The 15,398-nt window shown below is 40.5% G+C and overlaps 1 protein-coding gene across 8 annotated transcripts in view; it reads left to right on the top strand.

The window, feature by feature from the left end:
- LOC132118261 (sodium channel protein type 8 subunit alpha-like) overlaps positions 1 to 15,398 on the top strand; it is a 67,612-nt gene that overhangs the window by 27,729 nt on the left and 24,485 nt on the right. For 4 of the 8 annotated variants that reach the window (XM_059527973.1, XM_059527970.1, XM_059527965.1 and 1 more), the window contains 9 exons: positions 297 to 518; positions 830 to 893; positions 1,091 to 1,232; positions 5,216 to 5,422; positions 5,613 to 5,900; positions 6,661 to 6,966; positions 8,210 to 8,345; positions 8,443 to 8,681; positions 11,439 to 11,612. In XM_059527973.1, coding sequence (XP_059383956.1) covers positions 297 to 518; positions 830 to 893; positions 1,091 to 1,232; positions 5,216 to 5,422; positions 5,613 to 5,900; positions 6,661 to 6,966; positions 8,210 to 8,345; positions 8,443 to 8,681; positions 11,439 to 11,612 — 1,778 coding nt within the window. The remainder of the gene's footprint in view (positions 1 to 296; positions 519 to 829; positions 894 to 1,090; positions 1,233 to 5,215; positions 5,423 to 5,612; positions 5,901 to 6,660; positions 6,967 to 8,209; positions 8,346 to 8,442; positions 8,682 to 11,438; positions 11,613 to 15,398) is intronic. The other 4 variants (XM_059527971.1, XM_059527967.1, XM_059527972.1 and 1 more) reach the window with 1 other exon arrangement.

Genomic DNA, 15,398 nt, shown 5'->3' with positions numbered 1-15,398 from the left:
AATATTGCATTTTTTTCTGTATTTTTGATCAAATAAATCCAGGCTTGATGAGCAGAAGAAACTTCTTTCAAAAACATAAAAAATAGTAATGTTTCCAAACTTTTGGTCTGTACTGTATATATTAAACACAAACAAGACATATATATGAAACGTAGGTGTCCTCACATCATGCCTTGAGACTCCTTTTATACACTTCTGGGACTTGAACACACATGCAATTGTCTTTGCCTTTGTGTGTGTGTGTGTTTGTGTGCATATTTGTGCGTGTATGTGTGTCCATATTTGATATCTCAAAGGTCTGAAGACCATTGTTGGCGCTTTGATCCAGTCGGTGAAGAAGCTGTCAGATGTGATGATCCTCACCGTTTTCTGCCTCAGTGTCTTTGCCCTCATTGGCCTGCAGCTCTTCATGGGAAATCTGCGACAAAAGTGTGTCATCTGGCCCATCAACATCACAGAACTATACCAGGCCAATGGCACCCATGCATTCAACTGGGATGAGTACATCATGAACGAGAGTGAGCGTTTGTTTAGTTTGTCACAAATTACAAAAACAGTTAAGACAATATATTGGTTTATGTTTATCGTGCATTGCTTAATATTTATAAATTAATAATTTAACACTGTTAACACTATATATATATATATATATATATATATGTATACTGTTTACACACATTATGATGTTGTAATGCCCAAATTCACTTGAAGCATTTAAATGATAATAATTTTAATATTGGGTGTTTATCTGCCTTATTGGTTTTTGGCATATATTTAACTGCTTGAAAAGTACAAAATAGTCTAGTTAATATTCTCTTTTTGTCATCAGCCAATTTCTACTTCCTGCCGGACCAGCTAGATGCTCTGTTGTGTGGAAACAGCTCTGATTCAGGGTGAGTGTCTGGCCTTCTCCTTCGCAACATAATTACAAAACTATAAATGACAGAATACAGACATTAAAAATAATAAACAACACTTACTTGTTAAAAAAGACAAAACATGCAAGAGCTCATTGAGACACTGGGTTTTATACTAATCCATAGACTGGTGCCAAGTCATTTTTCGGTTGTGTGCTCCTTTCCCCTCTCAGTCGCTGTCCTGAAGGCTACACATGCATGAAGGCTGGTCGCAATCCAAACTATGGGTACACCAGCTTTGACAGTTTTGGCTGGGCTTTCCTGGCTCTATTCCGCCTCATGACGCAGGACTTTTGGGAGAACTTGTACCAGCTGGTGAGGGTGTGGTCTTTTTTCCCCTCTTTCATCACTTTCAGTCCCAATTATACAACCCGAATTCCGGAAAAGTTGGGACGTTTTTTACATTTTAATAAAATGAAAACTTAAAGACTTTCAAATCACATGAGCCAATATTTTATTCACAATAGAACATAGATAATGTAGCAAATGTTTAAACTGAGAAAGTTTACAATTTTATGCACAAAATGAGCTCATTTCAATTTTGATTTCTGCTACAGGTCTCAAAATAGTTGGGACGGGGCATGTTTACCATGGTGTAGCATCTCCTTTTCTTTTCAAAACAGTTTGAAGACGTCTGGGCATTGAGGCTATGAGTTGCTGGAGTTTTGCTGTTGGAATTTGGTCCCATTCTTGCCTTATATAGATTTCCAGCTGCTGAAGAGTTCGTGGTCGTCTTTGACGTATTTTTCGTTTAATGATGCGCCAAATGTTCTCTATAGGTGAAAGATCTGGACTGCAGGCAGGCCAGGTTAGCACCCGGACTCTTCTACGATGAAGCCATGCTGTTGTTATAGCTGCAGTATGTGGTTTTGCATTGTCCTGCTGAAATAAACAAAGCCTTCCCTGAAATAGACGTTGTTTGGAGGGAAGCATATGTTGCTCTAAAACCTTTATATACCTTTCAGCATTCACAGAGCCTTCCAAAACATGCAAGCTGCCCATACCGTATGCACTTATGCACCCCCATACCATCAGAGATGCTGGCTTTTGAACTGAACGCTGATAACATGCTGGAAGGTCTCCCTCCTCTTTAGCCCGGAGGACACGGCGTCCGTGATTTCCAACAAGAATGTCAAATTTGGACTCGTCTGACCATAAAACACTATTCCACTTTGAAATAGTCCATTTTAAATGAGCCTTGGCCCACAGGACACGACGGCACACTGGACCATGTTCACATATGGCTTCCTTTTTGCATGATAGAGCTTTAGTTGGCATCTTCTGATGGCACGGCGGATTGTGTTTACCGACAGTGGTTTCTAAAAGTATTCCTGGGCCCATTTAGTAATGTCATTGACACAATCATGCAGATGAGTGATGCAGTGTCGTCTGAGAGCCCGAAGACCACGGGCATCCAATAAAGGTCTCCGGCCTTGTCCCTTACGCACAGAGATTTCTCCAGTTTCTCTGAATCTTTTGATGATGTTATGCACTGTAGATGATGAGATTTGCAAAGCCTTTGCAATTTGACGTTGAGGAACATTGTTTTTAAAGTTTTTCACAAATTGGAGAGCCTCTGCCCATCTTTACTTCTGAGAGACTCTGCTTCTCTAAGACAAAGCTTTCATAGCTAATCATGTTACAGACCTGATATCAATTAACTTAATTAATCACTAGATGTTCTCCCAGCTGAATCTTTTCAAAACTGCTTGCTTTTTTAGCCATTTGTTGCCCCCCGTGCCAACTTTTTTGAGACCTGTAGCAGGCATTACATTTTAAATGAGCTAATTAAGTGGATAAAAGTGTAAAATTTCTCAGTTTAAACATTTGCTATGTTATCTATGTTCTATTGTGAATAAAATATTGGCTCATGTGATTTGAAAGTCTTTTAGTTTTCATTTTATTAAAATTTAAAAAACGTCCCAACTTTTCCGGAATTCGGGTTGTAGATTTTTTTTTCTAATTTTGCTACTGAGCAAATTAATCTTTGTGTATGTAAATAAAATTAAAATGGCTAAATTATACTGGTCTAACTTTGCACACTGAAAAAAGTCACATTTAATTATTTGTATTTAACATGCAAATTAAACAAATCTCAGTGCTTGAGGTACCCTTATGCCTTTTATACTTAATACTACATTTGTAAAGAACAGAAAATTATATGTAATTAGCAACTGTGATGATATGGATCTCTCAAAATTATTTTTCCCAGTTATTTTGTCGCAGTTGGTTGTATTTTCATTATTCAATATGTTTTAAGTAGTGATGCACCGAAATGAAAATTCTGCGCCGAAACCGAAACCGAAAATTTAGGATGCACTTGGCCGAAAACCGAAACTGAAGCCGAAAATGGCTTCTTTTAAAAACGTATATATATATTGCTTGGATTTAATGGATCTGAATTGAAAAATCACAATATAATAATCAAACTTTTATTAACAGTTACATAACAAAACATAAAATATTTTTTACAATAAATATAAATAATAATTATTCTTCAAGTTTTATGTTCCATCAAATAAAATAATTTTTTTTTAAATTGTGCAAAACAATCCACAATTTTGGAGATTTTTGCAGAACAAATGTTACATATTGCAACTTTGGTGTCCTCTCGTATAGGGCTGTCACTTTTGTGAAAAAAAAAATCCTGTTCGATTTTTGAGACATAGGCAAAGTGTTCAATGAATCGTTAGTAAATTGCCTATATTTGGCGTTGATCCGTTTTTCAACGCCAAATATAGGCAAATCCACCGACAACTAAACAGGCATTAGGGCGAACGTAAAAAGGGCGCTTGAGACGCGCACAAGTCAGCAATGTGGACTGCCATAACATCAATGAAAAACATTACTGAAGGCTACATTGATATTATGCACTAATAGGCTCTGTGTGTATGTGTGTGTGTGTGTGTGTGTGTGTGTGTGTCAGAACCTGCAGTTGCTGTGTGACGCGCGTTCGCTGCGAGCGTATAGTGACGAGCTGGACGCGCTCCGAGAGAAGGCCGTTAAAATCTATTCCCTGTTTTCGTTTTCGAAACTTGTGTTGGTTGGTCCGATCGATTGTGCAGCTTTTGTGACAAGCTTTTTTTGATTGTGACAGCCCTTTGACATGCTTAATCTTTGATAGGCAGACGCGTGATAACAGCTCGACCGTGAGTGAAACCTAAGCGCTTGCTCACGGATGGGAGGGGCGGGTGACATTCATTTTCGGTTTACGTTTTCGGCTGTTTTTTTTATTTCGGCCCGAAACCGATAATGCCATTTCGGCCGAAAATTTTCGGCGGCCGAAATTTCGGTGCACCCCTAGTTTTAAGTCTAAATTTTTCACATGAAAAAGTGTTTAGGATGAGCCACAATGTATGCACAGACAGCACATGTGCAGGATGCACACAAACACACTGAACCCTTTGGGATCAGGAGCATTAATGGACAGCTAGAAGACTAAATAGTAAAACACTAAATATAAGCTGAGTTCTAGTTGATTCTATACTCTTTACATGTAGATAAAAGCATAGCCATCTAGACCCCCTGTCTTTTATCTCAGCACTAGATATCCTATTGTTACTAATAAACAGATTCAATTTTCATGTTTATGTTAATCTGTAGTCAAGAAATATGAAAACTAATTCAATTATTAAAAAAGAGTTATTATATGACTTGAAATTTGTATCGATTAAATTTAGTAGTTTTAATACATTTGAATAAACTGAATGTTATAGACACTGTATTAAATAATTGAATGCATTTGTTCCTAGAAGACAGGTAACTGCAGTTCTTTTAAAGCTTTTAAGGAATATCACTCCTCATAAGTTAGGCTTAGTATTTTCTCATTATTTTGTCAGGCGAACCAGCTGTACTATTAAAAACCATGAAATTACTGGATATCTTTCTGTTCTCCTCTTTTTAATTTTCTCAATCCAAACAGTCTGTCTCTGTGTTTGCACACCAGCATCTCAGGATGCCAGTGGCTGCCTTCAGCCAGTCTATTGAACACATGCATGAATGTATGCTTAAATAATATGTATGTGTATTTCAGTTCTTTGCACAAGTAGGTCAAATAGAAGCAACTGAGGCTCAGAATAATGAACTGACATTTGCATTTTTCCAGCGAGTACATCTCTGCCACTTGTATATTAGTGAAATAGTTTGGATAAAATCCCTGAATATTATTATGAACATTGAGAAATTCTTCTGTGTGTATGTGTGTGTGTGTGTGTGTGTGTGTGTGTTAAAAAACAAACCATTTTCTATTCTAATGTATGATGCTCTGTAATATAATCTGATCTGCCCCTCATCTTCAGACCCTGAGAGCAGCGGGGAAGACCTACATGATTTTCTTTGTGCTGGTGATCTTTGTTGGCTCATTCTACCTTGTGAATCTGATCCTGGCTGTGGTGGCCATGGCATATGAAGAACAGAACCAGGCCACTATGGAAGAAGCAGAGCGAAAGGAGGCGGTGTTTAAAGCCATGCTGGAACAGCTGAAGAAACAGCAGGAGGATGCACAGGTCAGGACACGCTTTAATGCTTATAATAAGGGTCCTCTTCAAAATACTTACATTTGTTTTTGTGCAGTGTTTGCCTGCTGGTTTCTAATTGTGGACTTTTAATATTTGAAATTGAATTTTGTGACTACAATCAAAACGAATTAAACTCAGAGTAATTTAGATGAATGACTGATACATTTTGTGACTGCAGGCTAACGCAATGGCAACATCGGTGGGGACGGTGTCTGAGGACGTGGTGGAGGATGATGGTGATGGAGGTGGAAACTTGTCCTGCAGCTCGTCTGAGATGTCTAAACTCAGCTCCAAGAGTGCCAAAGAGCGACGCAACCGCAAGAAGAAGTGGCAGCAGAAAGAGCAGGACAAGGAGAAAGGGGACAGTGAGAAGTTTGTCAAATCTGAATCAGATGATGGAAGCAGGAGGAGCAGATTCCGTTTCCCTGACAACCGTTTAGGACGTAGGAGTTCTATAATGAACCAGGTAAAGAATGACTTTGTTTTTGTTGGTGTTTTGTTCTGTTAAAGGGATCATCGGATGCAAAATTCACTTTTAATTGTTGTTTGAAGATAAATGTGTGTTGGCAGTGTGTGAACACATCCACCCTTAAATGATAAAAATCCAACCAGTGTTTTTTTTTGTTTTTTAAATCCCTATAAATAATATATCCCATTTTTCAAATTAAGCCGTTCTCAGCTTCTTGGCTGTGTGACATCACGCAGATCCAGGCCCCTCCCACGGTTGTTTATTGACGCTGGCTTTTTACTTTAGAACTACCCTGAGTGAGCTTGTCATCAGTCCACCATTGTTTCGACTCTGGAGCAGAGGTAGACAAGAATGTCTTCTAAGCAATTGAGGTGTTTTGTTGTTGGATGTAATAATGAACATAGCAGTCATCTTTTACTTCTGACTTTTGATCCGCTGAAGTTGCAGTGGATTACGTTTGTTTCTGCATAAATGTGTTTGTTTGCTCAAATCATTCGCGATCCAGATCTTTTTCCAGATATTGTTTTTGACTGGGTAAAAAGGGTGTTGTTTTACATTGAGAAATTTTAACCAAAGTATGTTATAGACTTTTCATTAAGACCCTAAAGAATCATAACAACTTGTGGAAAATGGGCATCCGATGACCCCTTTAAGAAGTAACTGGAAAAGTTCCTAATGTCTGTGACTAATGTCCAAAAGTATGTAAAACCAAAGATGTCAGCTTTTCGATCTGTCTCTCTGTCTTTCCTGCCTTCAGTCTCTGCTCAGCATCCCAGGCTCACCATTCCCTTCAAGACGCAACAGTAAGAGCAGCATCTTCAGCCACTGCAAGGACGGAGGCTCGGAGAACGAGTTTGCAGATGATGAACACAGCACAGTTGAGGAGTACGACGAGCGGCGCGATTCGTTCTTAAGCCCACAACGTCGAAGCAGCTACACAGGTTACTACGGCAAGTGCAACAGCACTGTGGATTGCAATGGAGTGGTCTCTCTCATCGGACCGGGGCCTGGTGGACGCCTACTGCCTGAGGTGATAATAGATAAGGCAGTCACTGATGACAGCGTAAGGAAGTCTAATAGTAGATCAGTCTAGGCATGGGCATTATCTATCTTTGAACTTTGGCTCTCTCTCTTTCTAATGCATTTGTTTTCTGATGTAATGGTATATTACATAAAATGGTATATTAAAATAAAATATTTTATTTTGACTTTTACTCTAAAATGAGTTGTCTTTCAGTTGAGGACTGCTCTTAAAGCCTGTGTGATATGCTGCCCTCCGATGCCAGTTTGAAATTAGTGAACAAGCTGCTAATATATAGTTCTCAGTAAATTAACCATCAAGATTTATAAAACTGGGTTTTCATACACTACCATTCAAACAAATGGGGGTTGAATTTCTTAAAATATTGTGAAATATTATTAAATTTTTAATACTTGTTTTCTATTTTAATATATTTTATGTAATATATTCCTGTAATGACAAAGCTGAGTTTTCAGCAGTCTTCAGTGTCACATGATCCTTCAGAAATTTTTCTTTGAAAAAATCTTGCTGATCCCAACATTTTTAATGGTAATGTATGTCTCATTACACACCACAAGCAAAATATTTTTTCATTTTTATTTATTTATTTGTTTTAACATACATGTCAACTCAATGTCCTTTGTAATTGTATTTAATTTTATATTAATGCAAAGGTGAATTAACCATGAAATTCTTCCACTTCCACCATCTAACCTTAAAATCTCTTTTCATATTTTCTCTTAATCTAGAAGTTTTTTTTTTGTATACCATGTGTTTTTTCTGTGTTTCTTCTTTATAGTGTATACATGCATTTTTTTTTTTTATTATTATGATGATCAGCACCATTTCTTTGTATTGTAATTATAACGGAAGCATTTTAGTTAGCATGGTAGTTAGCATGGTAGTCTGCTAGCTTTATGAATCATATAGAGGTCTGGTCTAGCTTCAGATCTTCAGCATGAGGTTAATGAATCATGATATTTATACTTTTCTTCTCTTGACTTCTTAGACTGAATGCATGCTGATGCATGCTGACTGGATCTCCTAAAATCTGGAGATGCAGGGGCTTCACCCTACCTCCTTTCTTGTGAGAGTCCAGCATGTCTCTGCTTTAATGCATTCAAATGAAAAATGGCTCCTTTGGACAAAATGTGTTGACAAAATTTCTTCTCCTAACCAGCCTTTCTTTAACTAGCCCTGTGATGCAGATTTTTTCCCCACCCATTGGCTGCACAGTATAATGTTGTGGTGCTACTGTTTAACCTCATTGTTTTTCTCCTGACAGCCAACCACTGATCTCGAAATCAAAAAGAAACTCTCAGGCTTTCTAATGGTTCCTGTAGAGCAGCTTAACACATCGTTTGGGCGCAAGGAGCGAGCCAACAGTGTCATGAGTGTGTTAACCAACACATTGGTTGAGGGTATGTCCATATCTTTTAACTCAAGGAATGTACTGCTTAAAAAAAAAAGAAAAGAAGGAAATCTGTTACCATGGTTACCATACTTCTTTGCTTCCAGAATTGGAAGAGTCTCAGAGGAATTGTCCACCATACTGGTACAAATTTGCCAACAAGTTTCTTATCTGGGAATGCGGACCTGTTTGGATGAAGGTTAAGGAGATTGTGAACCTGATCGTGATGGACCCTTTTGTAGACTTGGCTATCACCATTTGTATTGTGCTGAATACTCTCTTCATGGCCATGGAGCATTACCCTATGACGGAGAATTTTGAACATGTGCTGTCTGTCGGAAACCTGGTGAGGATTCTGCGTAGCCCCTTTTTTCCCCAAGTGTCTTTGAATTCAAATATAAAGAATTCTTTCGTTGCTTGATGAAACAATGCCCCTCCCCCACTGCTTATTTTTGTAGTCTCTGCAGGGACGTTGTTGGAACACTCAAAGCCATTTTTTTGCTTGATGTAGAGACAGTGCTAAGCTACTGGATGAGTGTGGTGGTACAGAACCAGCATAAATATTTCATGTAGCCTAATCAATGAGCAGCAGTAAAATGATGCCGTTTTCACAGTTCTAGGAGCTTGAACCTGTGCAATTTGGTTCTTTCATCTGAATGAGTATAAAAATAATTGAAAAATTGTCAACATTGCAGGAAAGTACAGATAATGTTCCTCACTTATGAACCAAATTGCTTTTTATATTATGTTGCCAAGTGATACAGAGACTGTTAGGGGTCATAAATCAGTGCAGTGCACCATACACCTATCACAAATCATGATTTTCTAAACAACGTGACCTGAGTTGTGGAGTAAACCACGTGCATGCAATAGCCAGGCCTCTCTCAATGAAATTTCAGCATATTTCAGCTGACATGGTGATATAATAATGCAAGTATTCAAACTTCTTCAGTACACATGTGGGACGGAGCAGGTCGTGGCTGTGCAGGTGTCAGCGTGACTCACATTCGCTGTTTGTGAAGACACGCAGCAGACCTCGTGGAGTCAAAACCACCTTGTACCTTCCCCCAGTTCACCCGCATGCAGGGTGATTAACTGCACCATTCAGCTGTGACAGCAGGATGATACGTTTGACACTTTGAACGTCACAGAGTGTAGTGTAGCGATTGGTCAGGGAGTTATTGTGAATGTGTAGGCCAGGATGTTGTTGCTGCTAGGTTAGGAAAGAGCTGAAGACTCTCATAACTGCATTGCTCATTTGTCTTTAATCAGTTTGTTGATATGGGATTGATTTATATAAATTATTCTGGCTTGTTAAATTGAGATTTTATTTTATTGAGCAAAGCACACAATGTTAACAACATGACATAGTATCTTATAAAAAGTAATTAATCAATGACACATATATAGACATCCAAAAAAAAAAAAAAAAAAACGGACTAAAATACAGTCGTGGCCAAAAGTTTTGAGAATTACATAAATATTATTTTCAAAAAGTTTGCTGCTTTTAGATCTTTGTTTCAGTTGTTTCTGTGATGTACTGAAATATAATTACAAGCACTTCATACATTTCAAAGGCTTTTATCGACAATTACATGACATTTATGCAAAGAGTCAGTATTTGCAGTGTTTGCCCTTCTTTTTCAGGACCTCTGCAATTTGACTGGGCATGCTCTCAATCAACTTCTGGGCCAAATCCTGACTGATAGCAACCCATTCTTTCATAATAACTTCTTGGAGTTTGTCAGAATTAGTGGGTTTTTGTTTGTCCACCCGCCTCTTGAGGATTGACCACAAGTTCTCAATGGGATTAAAATCTGGGTAGTTTCCAGGCCATGGACCCAAAATTTCAACATTCCGGTCCCCGAGCCACTTAGTTATCACTTTTGCCTTATGGCATGGTGCTCCATCGTGATGGTAAATGCATTGTTCTTCACCAAACTGTTGTTGGATTGTTGGAAGAAGTTGCTGTTGGAGGGTGTTTTGGTACCATTCTTTATTCATGGCTGTGTTTTTGGGCAGAATTGTGAGTGAGCCCACTACCTTGGATGAGAAGCAACAACACACATGAATGGTGTCAGGATGCTTTACTGTTGGCATGACACAGGACTGATGGTAGCGCTCACCTTCTCTTTTCCGGACAAGCCTTTTTCCAGATGCCCCAAACAATCGGAAAGGGGCTTCATCGGAGAATATGACTTTGCCCCAGTCCTCAGCAGTCCATTCACTATACTTTCTGCAGAAGATCAATCTGTCCCTGATGTTTTTTTGGAGAGAAGTGGCTTCTTTGCTGCCCTTCTTGACACCAGGCCATCTTCCAAAAGTATTCACCTCACTGTGCGTGCAGATGCGCTCACACCTGGCTCCTGCCATTCCTGAGCAAGCTCTGCACTGGTGGCACTCCGATCCTGCAGCTGAATCCTCTTTAGGAGACGATCCTGGCGCTTGCTTGACTTTCTTGGACGCCCTGAAGCCTTCTTTACAAGAATTGAACCTCTTTCCTTGAAGTTCTTGATGATCCTATAAATTGTTGATTTAGGTGCAATCTTAGTAGCCACAATATCCTTGCCTGTGAAGCCATTTTTATGCAACGCAATGATGGCTGCACGCGTTTCTTTGCAGGTCACCATGGTTAAAAATGGAAGAACAATGATTTCAAGCATCACCCTCCTTTTAACATGTCAAGTCTGCCATTCTAACCCAATCAGCCTGACATAATGATCTCCAGCCTTGTGCTCGTCAACATTCTCACCAGAGTTAACAAGACGATTACTGAAATGATCTCAGCAGGTCCTTTAATGACAGCAATGAAATGCAGTGGAAAGGTTTTTTTGGGATTAAGTTAATTTTCATGGCAAAGAAGGACTATGCAATTCATCTGATCACTCTTCATAACATTCTGGAGTATATGCAAATTGCTATTATAAAAACTTAAATAGCAACCTTTCCAATTTCCAATATTTATGTAATTCTCAAAATTTTTGGCCATGACTGTATATATATATATATATATATATATTATTTTTTTTTTTCTTGTAATGTTATGAAGAGAAAGTGATCTGTTTGTCACCAATCTGTGTCATTTCTGTTTTCTTTCTTCCAGGTGTTTACTGGTATCTTCACTGCCGAAATGTTTGCCAAACTGGTTGCAATGGACCCATACTACTATTTCCAGGAAGGCTGGAATATTTTTGATGGCTTTATCGTGAGCTTGAGTTTAATGGAGTTGGGCTTGGCTGATGTAGAAGGTCTTTCTGTGCTGAGATCATTCCGATTGGTAAGCATTTTTATTACTTTATATCTTTGATGTGTGTGCATGTGCTATTGCATTAAGAAATTATGTGTTTTAGGGAACAGAATCAGTTTAAGTTTGAAGTTAAGTCATTTTTAAGTTTGAAGTTAAGTCACCCTATTTTTAATTGCATACTATTGTGAAAAGTTCATCCATACATGTGTTTTATTCAATCAACAACTGATCCCTGCCCTACATTTTTGTTTTCTGAATAACCTGGTTCACTCGGATGTACATCACAATACAGAGTAAAATATTTTTTGCTACTTCACTTACATTGCAACTTTAATGCTTATTTAAACAAAATTTGAGTACCATGCTCTTAGTATTGTCTGTATGTCTGCATATGCAGTACAGACCTGCCAACCTGTACACATTTTGTGTAGCAATTTATGTAGCGGTTGATCACTCTAAAATATGCGAATCCTGGTGACGCCTCCGTCCACATGAAGTACTCAAAATAAGCAACAGAAAAAGATGGAGTTCGACCAATCATATAATTTTTGCATATAAATAATTTCCATGTGTTTTACATTTCTCTCCAAACAGGCTCTGTTTGTGTGTCTGTCGGTATACACTGCTTAAAAAGCGACATTACATGGGTTTATAGCACTAAATAATGGCCAATCCATAAAAAAAAATACTTCTCTCAAAAGAAATAGACATTTGATAATACATATTTTTACAGTGAACAAAAGTGTATTGGAGTTTTAATTAAAGGGTCCTGGAATTTTTTTAAAGAAGTCATCGGATGCCCATTTTCCACAAGTTGATATGATTCTTTAGGGTCTTAATGAAAAGTCTATAACATACTTTGGTTAAAATTTCACGATGGTAATGTAAAACAAAACCCTTTTTACCACATCAAAAACGGCTCTGTTCACAGCGACCAGTTTCGGTGCATGTCCCTTTAAATGCTAATGAGCTCTGCTCACCCCACACTTCTCTTCCGTGGGGTGTTGAGCCCTTCTCTGAGAGACTGTAAACTTTAGTCACATTTAGCTGTGGAAATTGCTTAATAGCACATTGTTAGAAAAGGCGATTCGCAAAGATTAATAAAAAATACCTTATACTCACTTCTTCTGTAGGTGAAGCTGGATCACAAATGATTTGTGTGAACAATTAAATAATCAAGGTATTTGATTATTTGGGGACGCATCCCATTCAAAACCAAAGGTAATCTACTGCATCTTTAGTGGCTCAGATGTTTGGAGTAAAAAAAAAGCACTGGGTGTTTTTTCCTATTTTTATTATCGGGTGGTTGTGTACACAAACTGCCAACACATATTTATGTTCAAACAACATGTAAAAGTGATTTTTTGCATGCAATGACCCCTTGCTTGTAAAAGAACTCTGATGTGCCAAACCAACAGATCCAAACTGAAAACGTCTCTAGGTTACGTATGTAACCCTAGTTCCTCGAGGGAACGAGACGCTGCGTCAAACAACGCTTTGGGGAACGCACTTAGCTAGAGCGAATCTGAATATTGTGACGTCACAGGCGGGGTGACGTAAGCGACCAGGAAGTTATAAAAGCACGTGCCGCGCAGCTGGCGTCAGCTTCGAGTACCAGCAAGCGCCAGCAGACGCAGCGTCTCGTTCCCTCGAGGAACTAGGGTTACATACGTAACCTAGAGACGTTCCTCTTCAGGAACTCGAGCTGCGTCAAACAATGCTTTGGGGAACGAGTAGCAATGCCGCCAGACTACCAAACCCCTGCCTAGTGTGTATCCGAAGAGCACAGCTTAGGACGAGAGGACAGAAGCGCCTGGAGTGACTGGCATGTCTAAGCCATAGAATTTTACAAATTTGGAGGGCGTGGACCACCCCGCAGCATTGCAGATGTCCAGCATGGATACACCTGCTAGGAAGGACTTGGAGGCCGCCATACCCCGAGTAGAGTGAGCCTTGGCTTCCGACAGCGGGGGACGACCAGAGGACTCATAGGTGGCGTTGATAGCCTCGACTATCCAACGACTAATAGTCTGCTTAGAAGCAGGAGAACCCCTCTTGGGGGGACCGTAGCATACAAGCAATTGGTCTGCGCTCTAGCGCTCGAACTGGACACATACAATTTAGCTTCGCTTGGTCGGGCTCCCGAAAGGGAGGAGGACAGAAGGCCTGCAGCACTACAGGTCGTGGTGTGACAGAGGGAACCTTAGGAACATATCCCGCTCGAGGGTATATGAACGCTTTGGTCATGCCAGGTGCAAAATCAAGATAAGTGGGGGCCACTGAGAGGGCCTGAAGATCTCCTACTCTCCTCAGAGAGGTAATAGCCAACAGAAAGGCAGTTTTAAGCGTAAGATGTCTGTCTGAAATATCTTGAATAGGTTCAAACAGGGCTTTGCACATTGCCTCTAACACCACAACCAAGTCCCACAGGGGAATACGGGACCGTACTGAAGGTCTCAGCCTCAGCGCACCGCGGAGGAAACGTGTAACTAAGGGGTGTCTTCCCAAAGACTGGCCATCGAGAAGGGCGTGGTAGGCTTCAATGGCAGCCACATAAACCTTCAACGTGGAGTGGGTCAACCCTGCAGAGAGCCTGGCCTGTAGAAACTCCAGAACTGTACCAACTGGGCAGTTTGCTTGGGTCTAGCTGGCGGTCTCTGCACCATGAGGTGAAGAGTTTCCACCTCAGGGCATACAGTTTCCTCGTTGAGGGAGCTCTGGATTGGAGGAGGGTCTCAACAACCTCGGTTGAGAGACCAGCTGCTAATAGTTGTGCCCCCTCAGGGGCCACACCCACAGCTTCCACAACTCCGGGCGAGGGTGAAGTGAATTATCGTGCCCTACGCCTGTGAGAGTAGGTCTGTCCTGATCGGTATCTCCCATGGAGAGCCGTCGAGGAGCGAGACCAGGTCTGCAAACCATACTCGGCCCGGCCAGAACAGGGCTACTAATAACAGACAGACCCCGTCCCGGCGTACTCTCGCTAGAACTCCCGGGAGCAGAGCAATAGGGGGAAAGGCGTACAGACGAAGCCTTGGCCAGGTCTGTACCATAGCGTCCAGTCCCAGAGGAGCTGGATGAACTAGAGAGCACCAAAGGGGACATTGTGATGTCTCCTGAGTTGCAAAAAGGTCTACTTGAGCCCAGTCAAAAACTCTCCATATCTGCTTAACCATCTCGTGGTGAAGCCTCCATTCCCCGGGCCTCGGCCCCTGCCTCGACAGTATGTCTGCTCCCATATTTAGTTTCCCAGGAATATATACTGCGCTTAATGAGAGGAGTTTGCTCTGGGACCACACAAGGATCTGGTGTGCCAGCTTGTACAAGGGGCGTGAAGGAGACCTCCTTGGTGGTTGATGTAAGAGACCACCGATGTGATGTCGGTGCGCACCAACACATGGTGACCCCTTAGGTCTGGGAGGAAGTGCTTCAGTGTCCGATAAACTGCTAGCATTTCTAGACAATTGATATGCCATGTCAGATGGCGACCGCTCCACAGACCACGGGCAGGGTGGCCACTCATGACTGCACCCCAGCCAGTGAGGGATGCATCCGTCGCTAGTATTACATGGCGACAAGGAGCTCCCAGCACCTGGCCCTGATTCAAGAACCAAGGTTTCTTCCACATGTCTAAGGCACGTAGGCAGCGCTGCGTGTTCTTGATAGTGCGAAGTGAATGGAAGAATGGAAGGCCCCGGCTAGGAGGTGGTTGACTCGTCAATGTCAATGTCACCTTTATTTATATAGCGCTTTAAACAAAATACATTGCGTCAAAGCAACTGAACAACATTCATTAGGAAAACAGTGTCAATAATG

Source organism: Carassius carassius, chromosome 37 (assembly GCF_963082965.1).
Source record: "Carassius carassius chromosome 37, fCarCar2.1, whole genome shotgun sequence".
Taxonomy (NCBI): Eukaryota; Metazoa; Chordata; class Actinopteri; order Cypriniformes; family Cyprinidae; genus Carassius; species Carassius carassius.
The sequence above is the reverse complement of the archived record's forward strand: the minus strand, read 5'-3'. Positions and strand labels throughout refer to the sequence as shown.